The sequence below is a fragment of the Barbus barbus genome, assembly GCF_936440315.1.
Source record: "Barbus barbus genome assembly, chromosome: 49".
Taxonomy (NCBI): Eukaryota; Metazoa; Chordata; class Actinopteri; order Cypriniformes; family Cyprinidae; genus Barbus; species Barbus barbus.
Window position 1 is genome coordinate 6163977 of NC_136727.1, and position 17333 is coordinate 6181309.

General features: G+C 31.5%; 1 protein-coding gene across 2 annotated transcripts in view; it reads right to left on the minus strand.

Moving 5' to 3' along the window:
* The window catches only part of LOC306867179 (double-stranded RNA-specific editase 1-like), a 28703-nt gene extending 12181 nt beyond the window's left edge, over positions 1-16522 (minus strand). Inside the window, exons 1-4 of one of the 2 annotated variants that reach the window (XM_079412755.1) lie at positions 16352-16522; positions 14390-14469; positions 9637-9687; positions 2099-2125 (exon numbers count right to left, since the gene is read on the minus strand). In XM_079412755.1, the coding sequence (XP_079268881.1) occupies positions 2099-2125; positions 9637-9687; positions 14390-14459 (148 nt within the window). In that variant the 5' untranslated portion in view covers positions 14460-14469; positions 16352-16522. The remainder of the gene's footprint in view (positions 1-2098; positions 2126-9636; positions 9688-14389; positions 14470-16351) is intronic. The other variant, XM_079412754.1, reaches the window with a different exon arrangement.
* Positions 16523-17333: the final 811 nt, after the last annotated feature.

Consider the following 17333-nt stretch of genomic DNA (forward strand, 5'->3'; position numbering starts at 1 on the left):
TGGATACAGAGTTGATAAGAGACTCCGTGATAAACAAACCCGAGAAGCTCGATAAATCACGAAAGCTATTAAAGCGAGTGACGTGCGCAGGCACTTCAACAGAAGCTTTTTAAAGCCGATATACTGACGTTCTAGACATAAACACCATTTTATTTCCTGTCATCTCAACTTTTCAATCTTTCCGAAAAGTCCCATTTGATGCCGGACTGAGAAAATGTCTTAGGTGAACAAACACAAAATCAAAGTACCTTCCCTCTTAGAAACCATTATGAATGCAAGAACTGGAAAATAAGGTGTCGGGAGCTGGATAAAATCACATATTCTGAATGCGAAATCTGTCCACATTTCACTCAGAGATAAGTGCACCTGCTCGTTGATGCGATCACAGATTGATGTTGACGACGGTAAAACACCATAAAAGAAGGGTTAGCCATGACAAACCTTGTGAAAATGAAATGACATCACAGACACTGTTAGCATGTTGGAAACTGCATTTGGTGCTTTAAAACAGCACGGGACGGTGCATTAAATGCCACTCTTGTTCAGCACCATGGAGAGCTGCGAGCTAAGAAAGATGAATTCAGGACCACGGAGAGCAGACGGCTTAGAATGCACAGCGGGTCTTTCTGAGTGAAGGGTAGATGTACGATCATAAGACGCAGCCTGAACGCGAGCAATAGCTCAGCTCTACGACCCTCCAGCTCATCAGGAAACTACTGGAGTGAGAGAGACCAAAGGGAGAGCTGAAGAAATGCAGAAAGTGATCTGGACAGAAAAAGGTGTGTGTGTTGGGGGGCGAGTGCTGTGTAGATAGAAAAAGACATTTGGCCTGATTCTCTCCAAGCGTCAGCAAAAGTAAAGAAACAATCTTTCGGTGTCAGCCTATAAGGTATTACAATCCACAAGTACTACATGTTTTCTTGGATTAAAGGTAAGCGCAACTAACAGGGCTGTCGCCGAACAGAAATGCAAACTCATCCTTGCAGTCATCCTACCCCAAACATTGCTCTGTTTTAAAGGGATAGTTCACCCAAAAATGAAAATTCTGTCATTATTTTTGATATTTTTGATGAAATCCGAGAGCTTTGTGACCCTGCATAAAGATACATTCAAGGCCCAGAAACGTAGTAAGGACATCAGTGGTTCAACCGTAATGAAGCTACAAGAATAATTTTTGTGTGCAAAGAAAACAAAAATAACGACTTCAACTATTTTTTCTCTTCCGTGTCAGTCTTTGACGCACACTCACGACAGTACCACAACGCATGGACTATTTTAACGATGTCTTCACTACCCTTCTGGGCCTTGAACATTTCAGTAGTGTTGCTGTCTATGCAGGGTTTGTGCTCTCATATTTCATCAAAAATATCTTAATTTGTGTTCTGAAGATGAATTAAAGTCTTATGGGTTTGGAATGACATGAGAGTGAGTAATTAATGACAGAATTTTCATTTTTGGGTGAACTATTCTTGATCTGTCCAACAGGGTCTCAACCAATGGTGTGAGCTTGGGGCGTGGCTTTCTGTTGGACTGACCAATAACAGACAATGATAGTGTTAAAAAAACCTGTTTGAAAACAATAATTTCTTTTACATTTGGTCACACTAGTGAGACTAAAATTACAAGTTTCCACAGAAGTGACTGAAAATTTGTAGACATTTTGAAGTCTTAGAAAAGGGTTTTGTTTCATTTTTAAAGAGCAGTTTTATGGCCAGAGCTTTTTTAAACAATAAAATGCATAAAAATTAGTGTTGTCAAATGATTAATCGTATCCAAAATAAAGGTTTTTGTTTACATAATATATGTGTGTGTACTGTGTATATTTATTATGTATATACAAATATATATTTTGAAAATATTTACATATATTTAATATATAAACATAAAATTTTTCTTAAATATATACATGCATGTGTGTGTATTTATATATACATAAATATACACAATACACACATATATATTATGCAAATAAAAACTTATGATTCATCGCTTGACAGCACTAATAAACATTTTGAAAGGATTTACTTTTACAGGTTTAAAACACATTAAACTCAACTAACATAACATTTTTAATAAACACACAAGATATTCTGCCTACCTTCATTCATTGTCTTGCTGATGATCCCTGTGGGGGGAAAATATATATATATACACATATCAGTGATAGACCATTACATCCAATTTAAATGTCATAATATTAGTTATTACATATATACAACAAGTAGTTCTGCTTTATTTGTGAGCCCAGCTTTGCGAATGTGTCATGGTCTCTACGAATCCTTAGAGCGCACAATGCTAACAGCCAGTCACAGGTTTTAGCATAAGAGTTGATCAAATAAAGCTCGCCATCTTTCAGATAATTAGCAGCTGCCACTACCGCCATGTCTTCACCACAGGACCTGTAAAATTTTTATGACAGCATTCGTTTAGTGTCGACTCCATAGGGACTCGGCGGGCAGCGGCAGGGCTGCATGTCAATTCGCAAAGCCAATCAAACGATTTCATCATTTAACACACATGAACTGAAACACACACACACACACACAAGCAGTGTGATAGAGAGAGCTAGAAAAATGGACTCGGACATACTATGAAAGAAGGCAGTTGCATCTTTTACTATTGAGTTTATGTTGAGTCTAAAATTCGACCAAGATTGAAAAATAAATAAATAAAAAGAAGACAAAATCGTTTACTTGTGTCATTCCAAATCTGCATGACTTTGTGTGGAACATGTCAGAAATTTTTTACTAAATGTGTCAGTCCCCCCCCCCCACCCCCACCCCCCATACAATGGAAGTCAATGGGGTTCAATGTTATGCTGTTTTGGACCCCACTGACTTCCATTATATGGATAAAAACATAAAACATTGTTCAAATGATCTTCTTTAAGGTTCTCCAAAAGAAAGTCAGTCATGCAGGTTTGGAGCGACATGAGGGCGAGTAAGCAACACAACTTTTTATTTTTGTTTGTACTAGAAGCAAACTTTTAAAAATGTGAAAAGCAGCCATTATTCCTAACACATGAAGGAGCAAACACTGGTGCCACTGATGTTACAGGTGAGAACAGGTGCGACAGATAACACACTTTATCAGCAAAGCTCCAGACCAGACCACATGCCAGAGAGACGGGTCTATCGCCGACTCCATCAGAAGGAAAAAACGAGGGAGAGCGAGTGAGAGTGAGAGAGTGAGAGGAGGAGACAGGTGGGTTGGACACGGTCTCGGTTTCGGCTGGTCAAACCTGAAGCGCTTGAGCTAATGCTGAATTTATTCCCCCCCCTCCAGTAGATTAAACTCACAGTCCGTCCCTCAGGACTTCACTCCACTACACTTGGTCTGGAGGAAATGGGTTTTTTTTATCTCCATGTTTGAGCATGAGAGACGACAGCACAGGGTGTAGAAACGCTTAAGTAACCATGTTTATCTAATTTGATGTGCACCATTTCTGTTCAAAATTCAATATTTTCAAGCAGGCATCCATAAGGAAATAACTCTGCATTTTTCTATGTATATTTTCAACCATCTGATGCCAGAAGGTTTCTAATCCTTGCTTGGGGATTATTTACCACTGCAGAATTATTCCTAGACAGCAGTCAACTGAAAAAAAGAAAGAAATAAATACATAATAAATAAGCTGTGTTTTCTGAACAAAATATTCATAACAGTTTTAGTAAAGATGTGTGTGTGTGTGTATATATATATATATATATATATATATATATATATATATATATTATAATTTGCTAATATAGATGTAATAATATATATAAAACTGTTTTGAATTTTGTTTTTCAGAAAACACATGCATATATACAATTTTAATATATGTTTATAATTAGAATGTAATATAGACTAAATGCAATATCTAAATATATTACTATATACAATAAATATAATATTTCAAATACTATAGCATTACACTCATCAATTCAATTAGCCTTTAGAACAAAGAAAAAATCTAATAAACTAAGAAGTTATTACTGAAATATGAAATTCCCATATTTTTGTCATCAGCAGGGTTTATTCTCTATTAAATTAATAATTAACAGAATTGTTAAGATTGGTTCACTTAATCTAAAATCAAATAAATGAGATACATAATATAAATATAATAATATAAAATATAATAATAAATATGAATGATTTATAATGATATATTATTTATTATTATTATAAATCATTAATAAAATACTACTAATAAATATTAATATTTAATAATACTAATACTAAAATATATAGTTGTTATTTTTATATTTATAATTATATTATTATTAAAAATGGTATCATACATTATTATATATTTTTATATGTACATTTATTATAATATTATTAATACTGCTTAAAGAAATAATTTTCATTTTGGGGTGAACTAACCCTTTAATAACACTTTATCAACTAGAAAGCTGCAAAATGAATTACTCAACCACAGAGGTTGGCCATTATAAAGGAGATTATGGGAACAAAGGCAAGATCATACCAAGAGGGAAGGTTTGTATTATATTTAAACAGTTGCTTATCAAGATCTCCTCCATCCAGGAATCTTAAAGAGACTGTGAGCTACAAATTAGCAGGGAAGCCGTGCGTCCTTCAGAGCATCACGAATCTGCTGAAGTGACGGGGAATTAAAAGGTTATCTGTTCACTAAACAAGTGACTGATAAAATCTGTTATCTGAACACTAACTCAATTGCTCGTCGTTGCTGGACTGGATTGGCAGCGTAACCATGGTGAGAGATTAGCGGCGTGAAGTGGCTGTTCTAATGAGACGGATTAAACTTCACACATGAGGAGCTCTCTGAATTGAACCTGCTATCTGCTGCCTTCAGCACCGACACCACACACTCGAAGAGAGAGAAACAGGACGAGCCTTTACGAACCTCGAGACCTACACCAAAATAATGGCTGACAGAAATAATGTAAGAACTAGTACAGTATGTAGGAGGGCAGCAACGCCAGTCTGAGACGCTATATTGTCACTGACAGCAACAACAGCTTTCTGAACTTCAAACAATTCTTGTCCAATGGATTTCCAAGGCTTTTCCATTAGAATTTCCAATTTTTCATTCCATTAGATTATCAAAGAGCTTTTTTTATTTAATTAATAATAAAATATATACATAAAAGGCATTTCGAATTTAATTTCATTTTATTCAAATATATATAAAAAATATTAATTATATGTCTGTCTATATATTTTTTTTAAATCAAATTAAATAAAATTCAATTTAATTTAAATTTAAAAAAGTAAAAATAAGATTTAATTAAAAAAACATTTCATTAAATACATAATTATATACATTTAAATTAAATAAAAATTGTATAACACCTTACATTATCAACATGCAATTTAAGACTAATATCTGTTATTCATCAATTTATATTATTATTAATCACTTTTAATTCAGTTTAAATAGAATTTAATTCAACTTCTCATTGAAATATGAGTAAATATAAATACAATCCATTAAAAATTACATTAATCTGAATTCAATTCATTAAATATTTTATTATAATTACTAAAGTGTAAATACAATGTATTAATTCAATTAAATACTTTTTTATTAATTTATTATAAATTATAAAATAAATTCAATAAATACAATTAAATACATTTACATGAAATATATTTTTTATTAAATCAAAAGGTAAATAATAAACATTTTATTATTTGAAACATTTTAATTCAAATTAAAAACAGCATTTTATTAATTTTATTATAAAATAAAACAAATCAAATAAATAATTACATAAAATTAAATATATTTAAATTAACATTAAACATTTAAGTTAAATTAAAATTTAAATAAATATTTTACATATGGGAAAATTTATTAAAATTATTTTATTTTCATTTAATAGAAATTTCAATTTAATAAAAACTTCCATGGCAGTTGGAACCAAGTTTTATTTGCGTTGTTAGAAATCAAGTACACTCAACTCTAAATGTTATGTTTGCTGCGCATTATTAACAAAACTCAATTTAAGATGATATGATTTCTATAGAATTACTGTTCCACCCTTTCAAAGGTCCGAAACATTTTCAGGTTTTTCCAAGATTGTAAACCTTGATTAACTACATATTGGTGTTGATAAATCACAAATAAAAGCAATACTACCACACAATTTGGGCAAACAGAAGATAAATCTTCTCAAAAAATCAATAAATCATTTAGAGGATTTTAGTAGATTGCAGTTTTATGTAGTTCAACAATTAAACGAACAAATCAAAATTAGAAAAACGTGTCAAACAAAAAGGCAAATGTTTACACAAACATTTGCGATTAAATGTTTACACAAACGTTTGAACATTTATGTAAACTTTGATCCAGAGCGACTCTAAGTGATTTAGATTTAATGTGGACAGAAAAATGGTTTACCTTTGCGTTCGGATCGTTTTTTGCGTCTTCTCTTGAACCTCCTGCGAACGAGGCAGTAATACGCGCCCATGCTTTGAGAGCAGCTCTGACTCTGAGCCATACCGCCGCACGCTCACCGTAAACACAATCCCTGTCTCTGAAGTCAACTTCGACAGGAGTGAGGGTGAGACGGAGGGAACGAGAGGGAGGGCTGACGGTGGGATGTAACGTGCTGTGAACTCTCCTGCTCACTCCCTCATGTTACTGACGTCTCACTCGTCTGAAACCAGCTTTCTGCTTTTTCTTTAGTCAAATGCTTACAGAACATCATTTAATTTAGTTATCAACACACAACTGAACTCTAATACCTATTGTTTGCCAATTCTTATTAATAGTCACCTTTTTACTACATTTAAATCAAGTTAATTACATGTCATTTAAATCAATTAAAATTCTCAAAGTAAGATTAAACATTAATTTATTTTTAAATTAATATTTATATATACTTACATTCTAAACACTATTCTTATTATTAATAGTTACCTTTATTAATTCCATTTAAATTATGTAACAATTGTATTTAATTGTACTCAATTTAACTTTAAAAAAATTTAGTATAATTTTTTTCAGTGAACATGCAGATCTCTTTTGAGTTAGTTACTTTTTAAAAATCAACTGAAATAAAATTGTATTTAAATAAATTAAAATCCTCATTGTAATAAAATTAAATATAAACAAAATTCATTTAAAAATACATTAATTAAATTTAAAGTTTCATTATATTAAAATATAAATAGAATATATATTTATTTTTATATATTAGAATATATAATATGTATTTCTATTATATCAATAGAAATACGTTCATTAAAATTAAATACATTTAAATTAAAAATAAATGAATTTAAATGAACTATTTAATTAAATCAAAATGTAACTAGTAAATATTTAATTATTTACATTTTAATTAAACTACAATTGCATTTATTTTAATGAAATTTATTATAAAATTAATAAAAATGAATTCGCTACCGCTTTTCATTGCATACAATTAAATACACTTAAATTAACATTAAACACATTCAAATTAAATGTATTTAATGTTTAAGTTAAAATATTTTTTGTTAAATTAAAATGTAAATAAATATTTTAACAAATTTTAAATGAACTAATTTTAAATAATTTTAATTCAACAAAAATGTATTGAATTTATACATTTTATGACAAAATATAAACTTTTATATAAAGTTACAAACCATTGTATGTGACCAAAAATTATGTTTGAGTGAACAAGTAATTAACCTTTTAATTAGGCAGTACATAGCGACCTCCTTTGTCTCACACACACACACACACACACACACACACACACACACACACTTACTTCACCTCACAATCACACAAGGCTTCAGTCTCATAATTCACTCCTGAAAGCTCAAACACAAAAAAGTGTTCTTATACTAAATTCTGAAGGTCCTTGCAATTACGGTTACATAATTCAGTTTCTGATGTGTACATGCAAACAGAGAGCATTAAAAACTTCACCCACAGATACATTTTGAGGCAAAAGGAGAGCAAGAGGTGAAGTCGAGAGTACATTCAAACTGTGACTAGCAAACCTCGGCCTCCCTCTGGTGGACATTCAATATAACCACACCACAATTACTGTCCCATCAACCAATTCGCCAACAAATGCTTATCAGAGCAGCAGATTACTACAGGTGCATCTCAAAAAATTAGAATATCATGAAGGTCAATGTTTTTTGTCACTCATTTCAGAACATGAACCCCATATATTATATAGATTCATTACACATAGAGTGAAATATTTCAAGCCTTTTATTTCTTGAAATTTTGATGATTATGGCTTACAGATAATGAAAACCCAAAATTCAGTGTCTCAGAAAATTTGAATATTACATAAGATCAATAAAAAAAGGATATTTTAAACAGAAATGTCAGGCTTCTGAAAAGTATGTTCATTTCTATGCACTCAGTACTTGGTTGGGCCTCCTTTTGCAAGAATTACTGCATCAATGCGGCGTGGCATGGAGGCAATCATCCTGTGGCACTGCTCAGGTGTAATGGAAGCCCAGATTGATTTGATAGCGGCCTTCAGGTCATCTGCATTGTTGGGTCTGGTGTCTCTCATCTTCCTCTTGACAATACCCAAGAGGAAGATGAGAGGTCAGGCGAGTTTGCTGGCCAATCAAACACAGTAACACCATAGTCATTGAACCAGCTTTTGGTACCTTTGACAGTGTGGGCAGGTGCCCAGTCCTGCTGGAAAATGAGATCAGCATCTCCATAAAGCTTGGCAGCAGAAGGAAGCATGAAGTGCTCTAAAATTTCCTGGTAGATGGCTGCGTTGACTGTGGACTTCAGAAAACACAGTGGACCAACAGCAGCAGATGACATGGCAGCCCAAATCATCACTGACTGTGGAAACTTCACACTGGACTTCAAGCAACATGGATTCTGTGCCTCTCCACTCTTCCTCCAGACTCTGGGACCTTGATTTCCAAATGAAATGCAAAATTTACTTTCATCTGAAAAGAGGACTTTGGACCACTGGGCAACAGTCCAGTTCTTTTTCTCCACAGCCCAGGTAAGACCCTTCTGACGTTGTCTCTGGTTCAGAAGTGGCTTGGTAGCCCTTTTCCTGAAGACGTCTGAGCGTGGAGACTCTTGATGCACTGACTCCAGCTTCAGTCCGCTCCTTGTGAAGCTCTCCCAAGTGTTTGAATCAGCTTTGCTTGACAGTATTCTCAAGCTTGCGGTCATCCCTGTTGCTTGTGCACCTTTTCCTACCCAAATTCTTCCTTCAAGTCAACTTTGCATTTAATATGCTTTGATACAGCACTCTGTAAACGGCCACACCTTTCAGTAATAACCCTCTGTGTCTTACCCTCTTTGTGGAGGGCGTCAAAGATCGTCTTCTGGATCATTGCCAAGTCAGCAGTCTTCCCCATTATTGTGGTTTCAAAGAACAAGAGATACCCGGAATTTATACTGTAGGGATGGTCATTAATTGAAGTTCAAATGTAAATATTCTAATATTTTGAGATTTTTGACTTTCATGAGCTGTAAGCTCTAATCATCAGAATTAAAACAAAAAAACTTTTTAAATGTTTTACTTTACATGTAATGAATCTAAAATATGTGAAAGGTTTACTTTTTGAAATAAGTTACAAGAAAAAAATTAACTTTTTCTCGATATTCAAATTTTTTGAGATGTACCTGTATACACTTGCAAATGAAGCTATATATGTGAAACCCACCTGTATGTTTAGCCTCCTTTTCTTTACAAGCCTTACAGCGAGAGTTGAGACCTGTAACAAAAGAATATATCAGCATTTTCATATTTACAGCAGACACAAGACAATCAGATCAGTCAGCTGTTAAACATCTTCACTGCATGACAGATCTTATAAAGGACCAAACATGCAATTGTTCAAAAAATAATAATTCTAAGAAAAAAAAGATGCTAAATGAATATAATAAAACATACTATTTATATAAGCTATACAATAATAATAAAAAAACATTTAAGTAATCACAGCAAGTATTTTAGCTTATTCCCATGTATTGCATTCTCTTATTTATATTATCCCATTTAAGCATTTAATGTATACATTAAAAAAACAACAAATATTTAAAAAATGAAAACAATACAAAGTAATACAAAATACGTAAATAAACTAACATATAACATCACATTTGTATATTTTAGTTTCATCGCATATTTTCCATTCCTTTATTTAATAATGATCCTATTTATGCATTTAATTTATAAATTATGGGGGGAAAAAAGCAAATGTTAAAAAATCAATATAATAAAGTAATACAAAATATGAAAATTAAAATAAAACAAAATTTGGTATTTTAGTTTATTCCCATATTTTGCATTAATTAATTTATACATTTAATTAAGAAATCATGTAAAAAAAAAAAAAATAAAAATAAAAAACTTGAAGGAATAGAAAACATGGATTCAAATCAAATTCAGGAGCAAATCTGAGATGCAGTCTAAAAGTGTTGATCAAACAGCATCTAAAAGCAGCCAGAAGACAGCGCTGTAAACTCAAGGTGAACCCGCCAACTTACACTTAATAATAATAATAATAATAATACCAAACTAAAAGTAAATTAATTTCAATTAAAATCTGAAAATAATACAAGAATACAAATTAAAATAAAGCATTTAAATAAAAAGTATTTTAAAGTGATACCATAATACAAATTAAAATGTCTAAATAAAATGCATTTAAATAAATTTAAATCAAATGCTATGTTTAAGTGAGTTTTAGCACTATTAATAAACAGCCACCAGTCTCTTATGAAACAGTAATGAAATTAAATAAAATTTAATAAAAATAAAATAGTGTTTATAAAATAAAATATACGTAAAAATATAAAATAAGAATTAAAATTTCATATTTAAATTGACATTTTATTTATTTGTAACATTTGACTTTTATTGTAGTAATATATAATATCACAATAAAAGTATAATGTTAAAAATAAATAAAATAAAAATATAAATTAAATAAATGCAACCTGCAATCATATGAAAAAAATACTAGCTCATGTACAAAATGTCTAGACTACAAATGGTTGGATATCTGTCAATGTTTTTGCAGATATTACCATTTAACTGGGAAAAATAGTAATAGAATATTATATACAATAAAATTAAACCACCATTACAACACGATGAAACTTTATCTCTCTCTCTCTCACACACACACACACACACACACACACACACACACACACACACACACACACAGCTGTATTGGAGGCAGGGCCCTGTTGAAATATAAAAAAGCATTTCCAGAGACCATTAACATTTTCTCATATGTCAACATCCCTTGGTTAATTCTTTAAATAATCGAGCTCATAAGACTCTACCTTCAATCTCAATCTGCATACATTTAGCATGTAAGTGCTTGTATCCGAGCACAGCCAAAACTCAAAATACCTAGACAAATGACTCGGAATTCATATGTTTTGAAAGGATATGAGGTTATTAATTGTTGCCATACATTTACAACAACAAAACAAAACACTAAAATGAGTCTTGGTTGCCCACCTAGCAAACATCATTTATGACTTGGTGCGGCAAACATGCAAATAATATTTTTGAACGATTCTCCGTGTAATCTTCTCAGGTTATGTACGGCTACCTTTTGTTTAACATTCACAATTAAAGCTAAAAATAAACACAGCAGTATCCTGCAGTTCGACTTCTGCAAATTAACTGAGCAAAACACACAAAGCCCCATTTACGAGATGAAAACAAGCTGCTTAAACAACGTCTAATTAAACAAAAGCTGTTTTTGTTTCCGAATTAAAATGTAACACAATCACAGGACTGAGTGTGAAAATATATTATTATTCGAAAATTAAATATTGGCATTTGAATGTACACACAAATGAATATGAACTTCTTTTTTAAATAAAATTAATTAATTTAAATTATAAAATATAAACAGTAGCCTACATAAAGAAGAATATAATCATAATTTAAATAATAATAGTATTTAAATAAATAAATATAATAAAATGAATAATATTTTAAATAAAAAGTATTAAAAATAAGCGATAAATAAAAAAATGTATTAATTACAATTTAAAAAACCCCGAAATTGAATAAAAAGTTTTACTGGCTAATATGTACAAAATGATCTGAACATTTTGATCTTTTTCTTGTTGTACAAATCTGCTTGTGTATGTACACCGTGATCTGATGATTCATAAAGTAGCTTTTCTAAAGACAAAAAACACTATTTATTGCATCAATTTCTAAAAAAGATGATAAACTCAAACTTAAAAATGGAAGAAAAAATCTTATAGTGCTAAAAAAAAGCATTTTTATAAAACATAAACATTGAATTTAATTCTTATTATATTTAAAAATATAAAGTAATAAAATAATAAAAAGTCTTAATTAAACAGGGCTTCTATAAAGATCAATTATTCAGCTAGTTGTGCAGGCAAACCACATAGTTACTTAAAAAAAAAAAGAAAAAAAAAAAGAAAGTACATTTGTGCATATCCTTATTATAATCCGGCTTGAAAACAAATGTCAAAAAAGTGGTTTTACCTACTCTAGAGAACTCAAATTAAAATGTTCCTGTTGAATAAGTTCACCGAGTCCCTACAACTCTAAAGGGCTCGTATCTGAAAGGGGTCAGCCGCAAATGAGTCTTATTCGTCAAGTGTCAAAGAAATGCACACAATACCAATCTCACAATGAAAAAGATATCAATACCCCCCTAAAGACACATAGTTACCAGTTTATGTCAAAGTCATACACATACGTTAGTCTTAATTAAATAGCAGCTTCACAGAACTAGCCCTAGAAAGACGCATTTCCAGTTTCCCACATCGTAGATAAACTAAAGAGTCAAATCTTCTGTAATCCGTCTTTACTCAGCCCTCAGCTCTCAAAAACCTCATTTATTTGCTGTCGCCTGACAGAAAGATCATTAAAGCGATGGATTAAATCTTCTTCTCTCTTGTAAAGCACTCAATAAACATCACTGCTTCAATGGAAACGGCTTGTCAAGCTTGAACAACAAAACCACAACTAAAATTTGTCAGATTACTTGTACAGCCACTATAAGGACCGAAGAAAGTTTGACATATTTAGTACAAGAAACCTAAAGACTAACACTTTTAGTGTTTTTGAGAGAAAATATAAACTACAGCAGTGTAAAATTCAGAAAGAGTGCCTCTCACACAACCCATGAGGCAAAAAACGATGATTCACGCTTGGTGATGATTCAGCTAGAGGCGCTTCATTTGTCTTTGCTAACAGCTGGCTCGTGACTCCAAAAAAAAGAGGGGAACTATAAATTCACCTCATCAGCCACTTCAACACAAAGACTCGCGCTAAACGTCCACCTGCTGTAACGCTGTATTATGTTGATATTATTCAGATCATCTGCTTCTGGTTGATTAATTAACTTCAGTCATTAACCAAAGGGTCAGGGTTTGCTTAATTAGATACTGGATCACATTTTGCACCGTTTTCATTATTGTATTCACCAAAAAGTACAGTATACTTCTAGAGCGCACTGCATGGTACAGTGTATCCCACAATGCAATGTGCTCAACCTGTTTTAATGCGAAAAATCACCCACAAGCATCAGCCAATGATCTAGGAATAGTTGACCCAAAAATGAAGATTCACTCTCAGGCCATGCAAGATCAGCTTGAATTCAGTTTGTTTCATTATAGGACAAATTTGGAGACATTTACTGTTGCATTGCATCACTTGCTCAGCAATGGATCCATTGAAGTGAATGGGTGCCGTCAGAATGAGAGTCCAAATAGCTGATAAAAACATCACAATAATCCATAAGTAATCCACACAACTCCAGTCTATCAATTAACATCTTGTGAAGTGAAAAAACACTGTTCGTGAGAAACAAATAAATCATTCAGATGATTTTATCTTCAAGCCGTTATTTAATATTAATATGGATAGAGTCTCCCATCCTTAATATTTCTTTCCAGTGAAAAAGTCAACTCATCTGAATCAGGAGAGAAATATGCACAGATCCAGCACTGTTTACAAGTGAAAACAGCCCCAAACAGTTTTAAACAAACGTGTCAGTGGATTTTGATGTGAGAGAAGAACATAAGCGGATGAACTTTTAAGCTATCATCGATTATGGACTTTAATTTTAAAAATTAAAAAGATAGATTTGTTTCTTATAAACGCAGCTTTTAACTTCACAAAACATTAATTGATGAACTAAAGCGGTAGTTTGGATTTCTTGTGGATTATTTTGATGTTTTTATCAGCTATTTGAACTCTCATTCTGACGGCACCCATTCACTAACTGCAGAGTGTTAATTGCTGAGCAAGTGATATAATGCTACATTTCTCCAAATCTGATTAAGAAGCAAATGCCGAATGCACTTTTGGCAAATGCAGGCTGGGATATATGCATGTATATATATATACTAAAAATTGGATATGAAAATACATTTTAAAAAAAACAACCACAACACACTCACCAATAAACTCATGGTTAGATTCCAGCATAAGAGAGCAGCAAATCCATGACAAACAGGTGGAATGAACCATGAAGAGGAAACTAACAACAAAAGATTAAAAAAAAAAAAACGAGTTTTTCAAAATAAAAGACATGCATACGCTGATGTTAAGAGGTCATAAAAGTGTCAGGTATTTAATGGTCAAGAACAGTGGGCAGGCTCACTTTAGGACAAAACAGAACAAAGACTACAAACAGTATAGATCATTAAATATGTTAATATCAGGACAGCAATAAATAATAAATAATTATGAATAAAAATGTTTATTTATTTACTTATTTAAACTGAAAATGTACACAAAATAGAAAATAGTACATATTAAATATATAATAATGTTATATTAAATAATAAAAAAGCAGATTTTGCACAGGGCATGGCTACTGTTGCACTCCTAATCTACTGAACCTATGGTTGTTTTACACATGATGTTAATGCGGCTTAAGTGCAATTTGTGATATGGAAATAGAGAACTTCAGTATATTCCCATCCTAACTCTAAACTGTTAGATGTGAAACGGACTGCTGTTCAGCAATTCAGTATAAGATCATCTAACCAAATGCAATTTCTGTTAAAGAGCTCTTATGAAAGATCAAGGTTTGGCAAACTGCCTGATCGCTGGCTTATACTGTATGTGCTGTCTGAATGTCAAAAACACTGAAAGGAACCCAGTCTAAAATATTAATAAAACTTTCAAATGCTCTGATCTCTGTATTCTGCTTGCCTTTTGTGTATTTTTATTATTGTTTTTCTTTCATTTTAATCAAACCAGGTTCAATTCCATGTCTTTGTACACCTCATTTCTTTACTTGCAGAATTCATACTCGCCCGGGCAAGAGGTTTAGATAGTTTTTCCTTAAACTATGATCGGAATCCAAACAAAAGGAACAAAGCCGTCTTTCAGGGTCAGTATAGAACAGCGGCAGAGACTTAGTTCAAAGAATCCTTAAATTAATGTGGCTTAATGTGTTATATATGTGTTATATTATATGCTGTTATACATATTATATTATGACTTTATTTTTTTATTTAATCAAAATGTAATTTTTTATATGTATGTTTTATGTAAATATGAAAACAATATATAATATTAAAAATGTAATACAAATATTATATGACAACAATTGAATTATATATATATATATATATTATTATTATGAATCTCAACCAATGACCTTCTTAGGCAACAAAAAAAGTTTTGGGGTTTTAAATGAATGGTTACACTTTATTTTTAGGTGTCCTTGTTACAGTGTAAGTATACATTTAAGTACTGAATACTATTAATTAACTACATGTACTTACTATATAGTTAGGATTAGGGTTTAGTTTAGGGTTATTTGCATGCAATTACGCATAATTAATTAAAATAGTAACATGTAACGTGCAACAAAGACACCTTAAAATAAAGTGTTACCAAATTAATATCATAATGTAATATGTCTATTACTATTATTTTAAATGTGCTATCTAAAATACACCATAACTCAAAACATCGGTATGTATAATCTCAGATGTATGTGTAAAAAAACAAAAAACATGTCCAAAACAATGCACAGAAACCAACTGCTGGTCCTCATGAGAGACAAAAGCAGTTGGGACAGATGCTTCTTTGATTTGGGGGTCCAAAAACTCATCAGTCAGTGCTGGTCCACCATGCATTTGGTTGCAAGTCAGTTTGTATGCTAGTAATTTGAATAACACAAAACATAATCAACCACATCTGTATCTGTAGGCTATATGGCCATAAGTCATATCTGAAGCTCGTGGACCAATGGATGCTGAACTGTAGATAACGGACCATTCATTTATATTCATAATTATTTATTTGATACAGGTATCTTGTAGTATTGGTAAAACACACGATAATGTAAATTGAAAGCACTGTATATATAATTTTGTCCGTGAATAAATGTGAATATTACTCACAGTGTGATGTTGGGTTGATATCCCGGGCTGAGATGAACAAAAAGCCTCCAGTGAACACCACGAAATCAAAGGTAAACGCCAAATAAAAGATAAATGAATATGTTAGAAAGCGGGCGTGCAGTTTTTCTCGACATTCAATTATGCGCGTTTGCATCTGAGAGACAGTGATGTAAAGAAGTACTAACCGATCCGGAGACATGATTGGCCAGAGAGTAGGCGGGCTCTTCTACACTCTGTCGTTTGATTGGAGCTCGACAGGCAAAATTCTAGCGCTGATTGGTCAGAGAGTCGTCGTATGGTTTAATTTATACGGAGACATTTACAGAGACGTAAAACTACTACATCAGAAAAAAAGACTGTTTAGAATAGATTGTATGATTATATATATATATATATATATATATATATATATATATATATATATAAATAATCAAGCTGAATCTATATATTCAATATATAGAATATATATAGAGAATCAAGCTGAATCATTACCATATTTTAATTATTTTTTGGCTTCTTTTGCTTTTTTATTTTATTTTATTCTTATTAAAAATAAATATTTGATATAGCTACACTTATATATTATACACACATAAAAATAGCAGAATGTATACATATTTGTATATATATTTTATTTACATTTAAATCTTTTTATTATTTATTTAGGCTATTTTTTTTTTCTTCGAATGTTTAGTTATTTATAAATAAAATACAATATTTATTTATTTATACAATTAGTTAGTAGTGTGATTGACCAGCCAAAATTAACACCATACGCAATTTTCACCGTGACACACATTAAATACTTTTATGCAAAACTGGATTTAAAAAAATAATGATTTTTCTTTTTTAGCATTTATGGATGGCACTTGTTGGATTATTATTATTAGATGCTTAACCATCGCTGGATTATTTTGTATTTGAATCCAAATGTGTGTAAACAAACAAACAAACAAACAAACAAGCAAACAAATAAACTAAA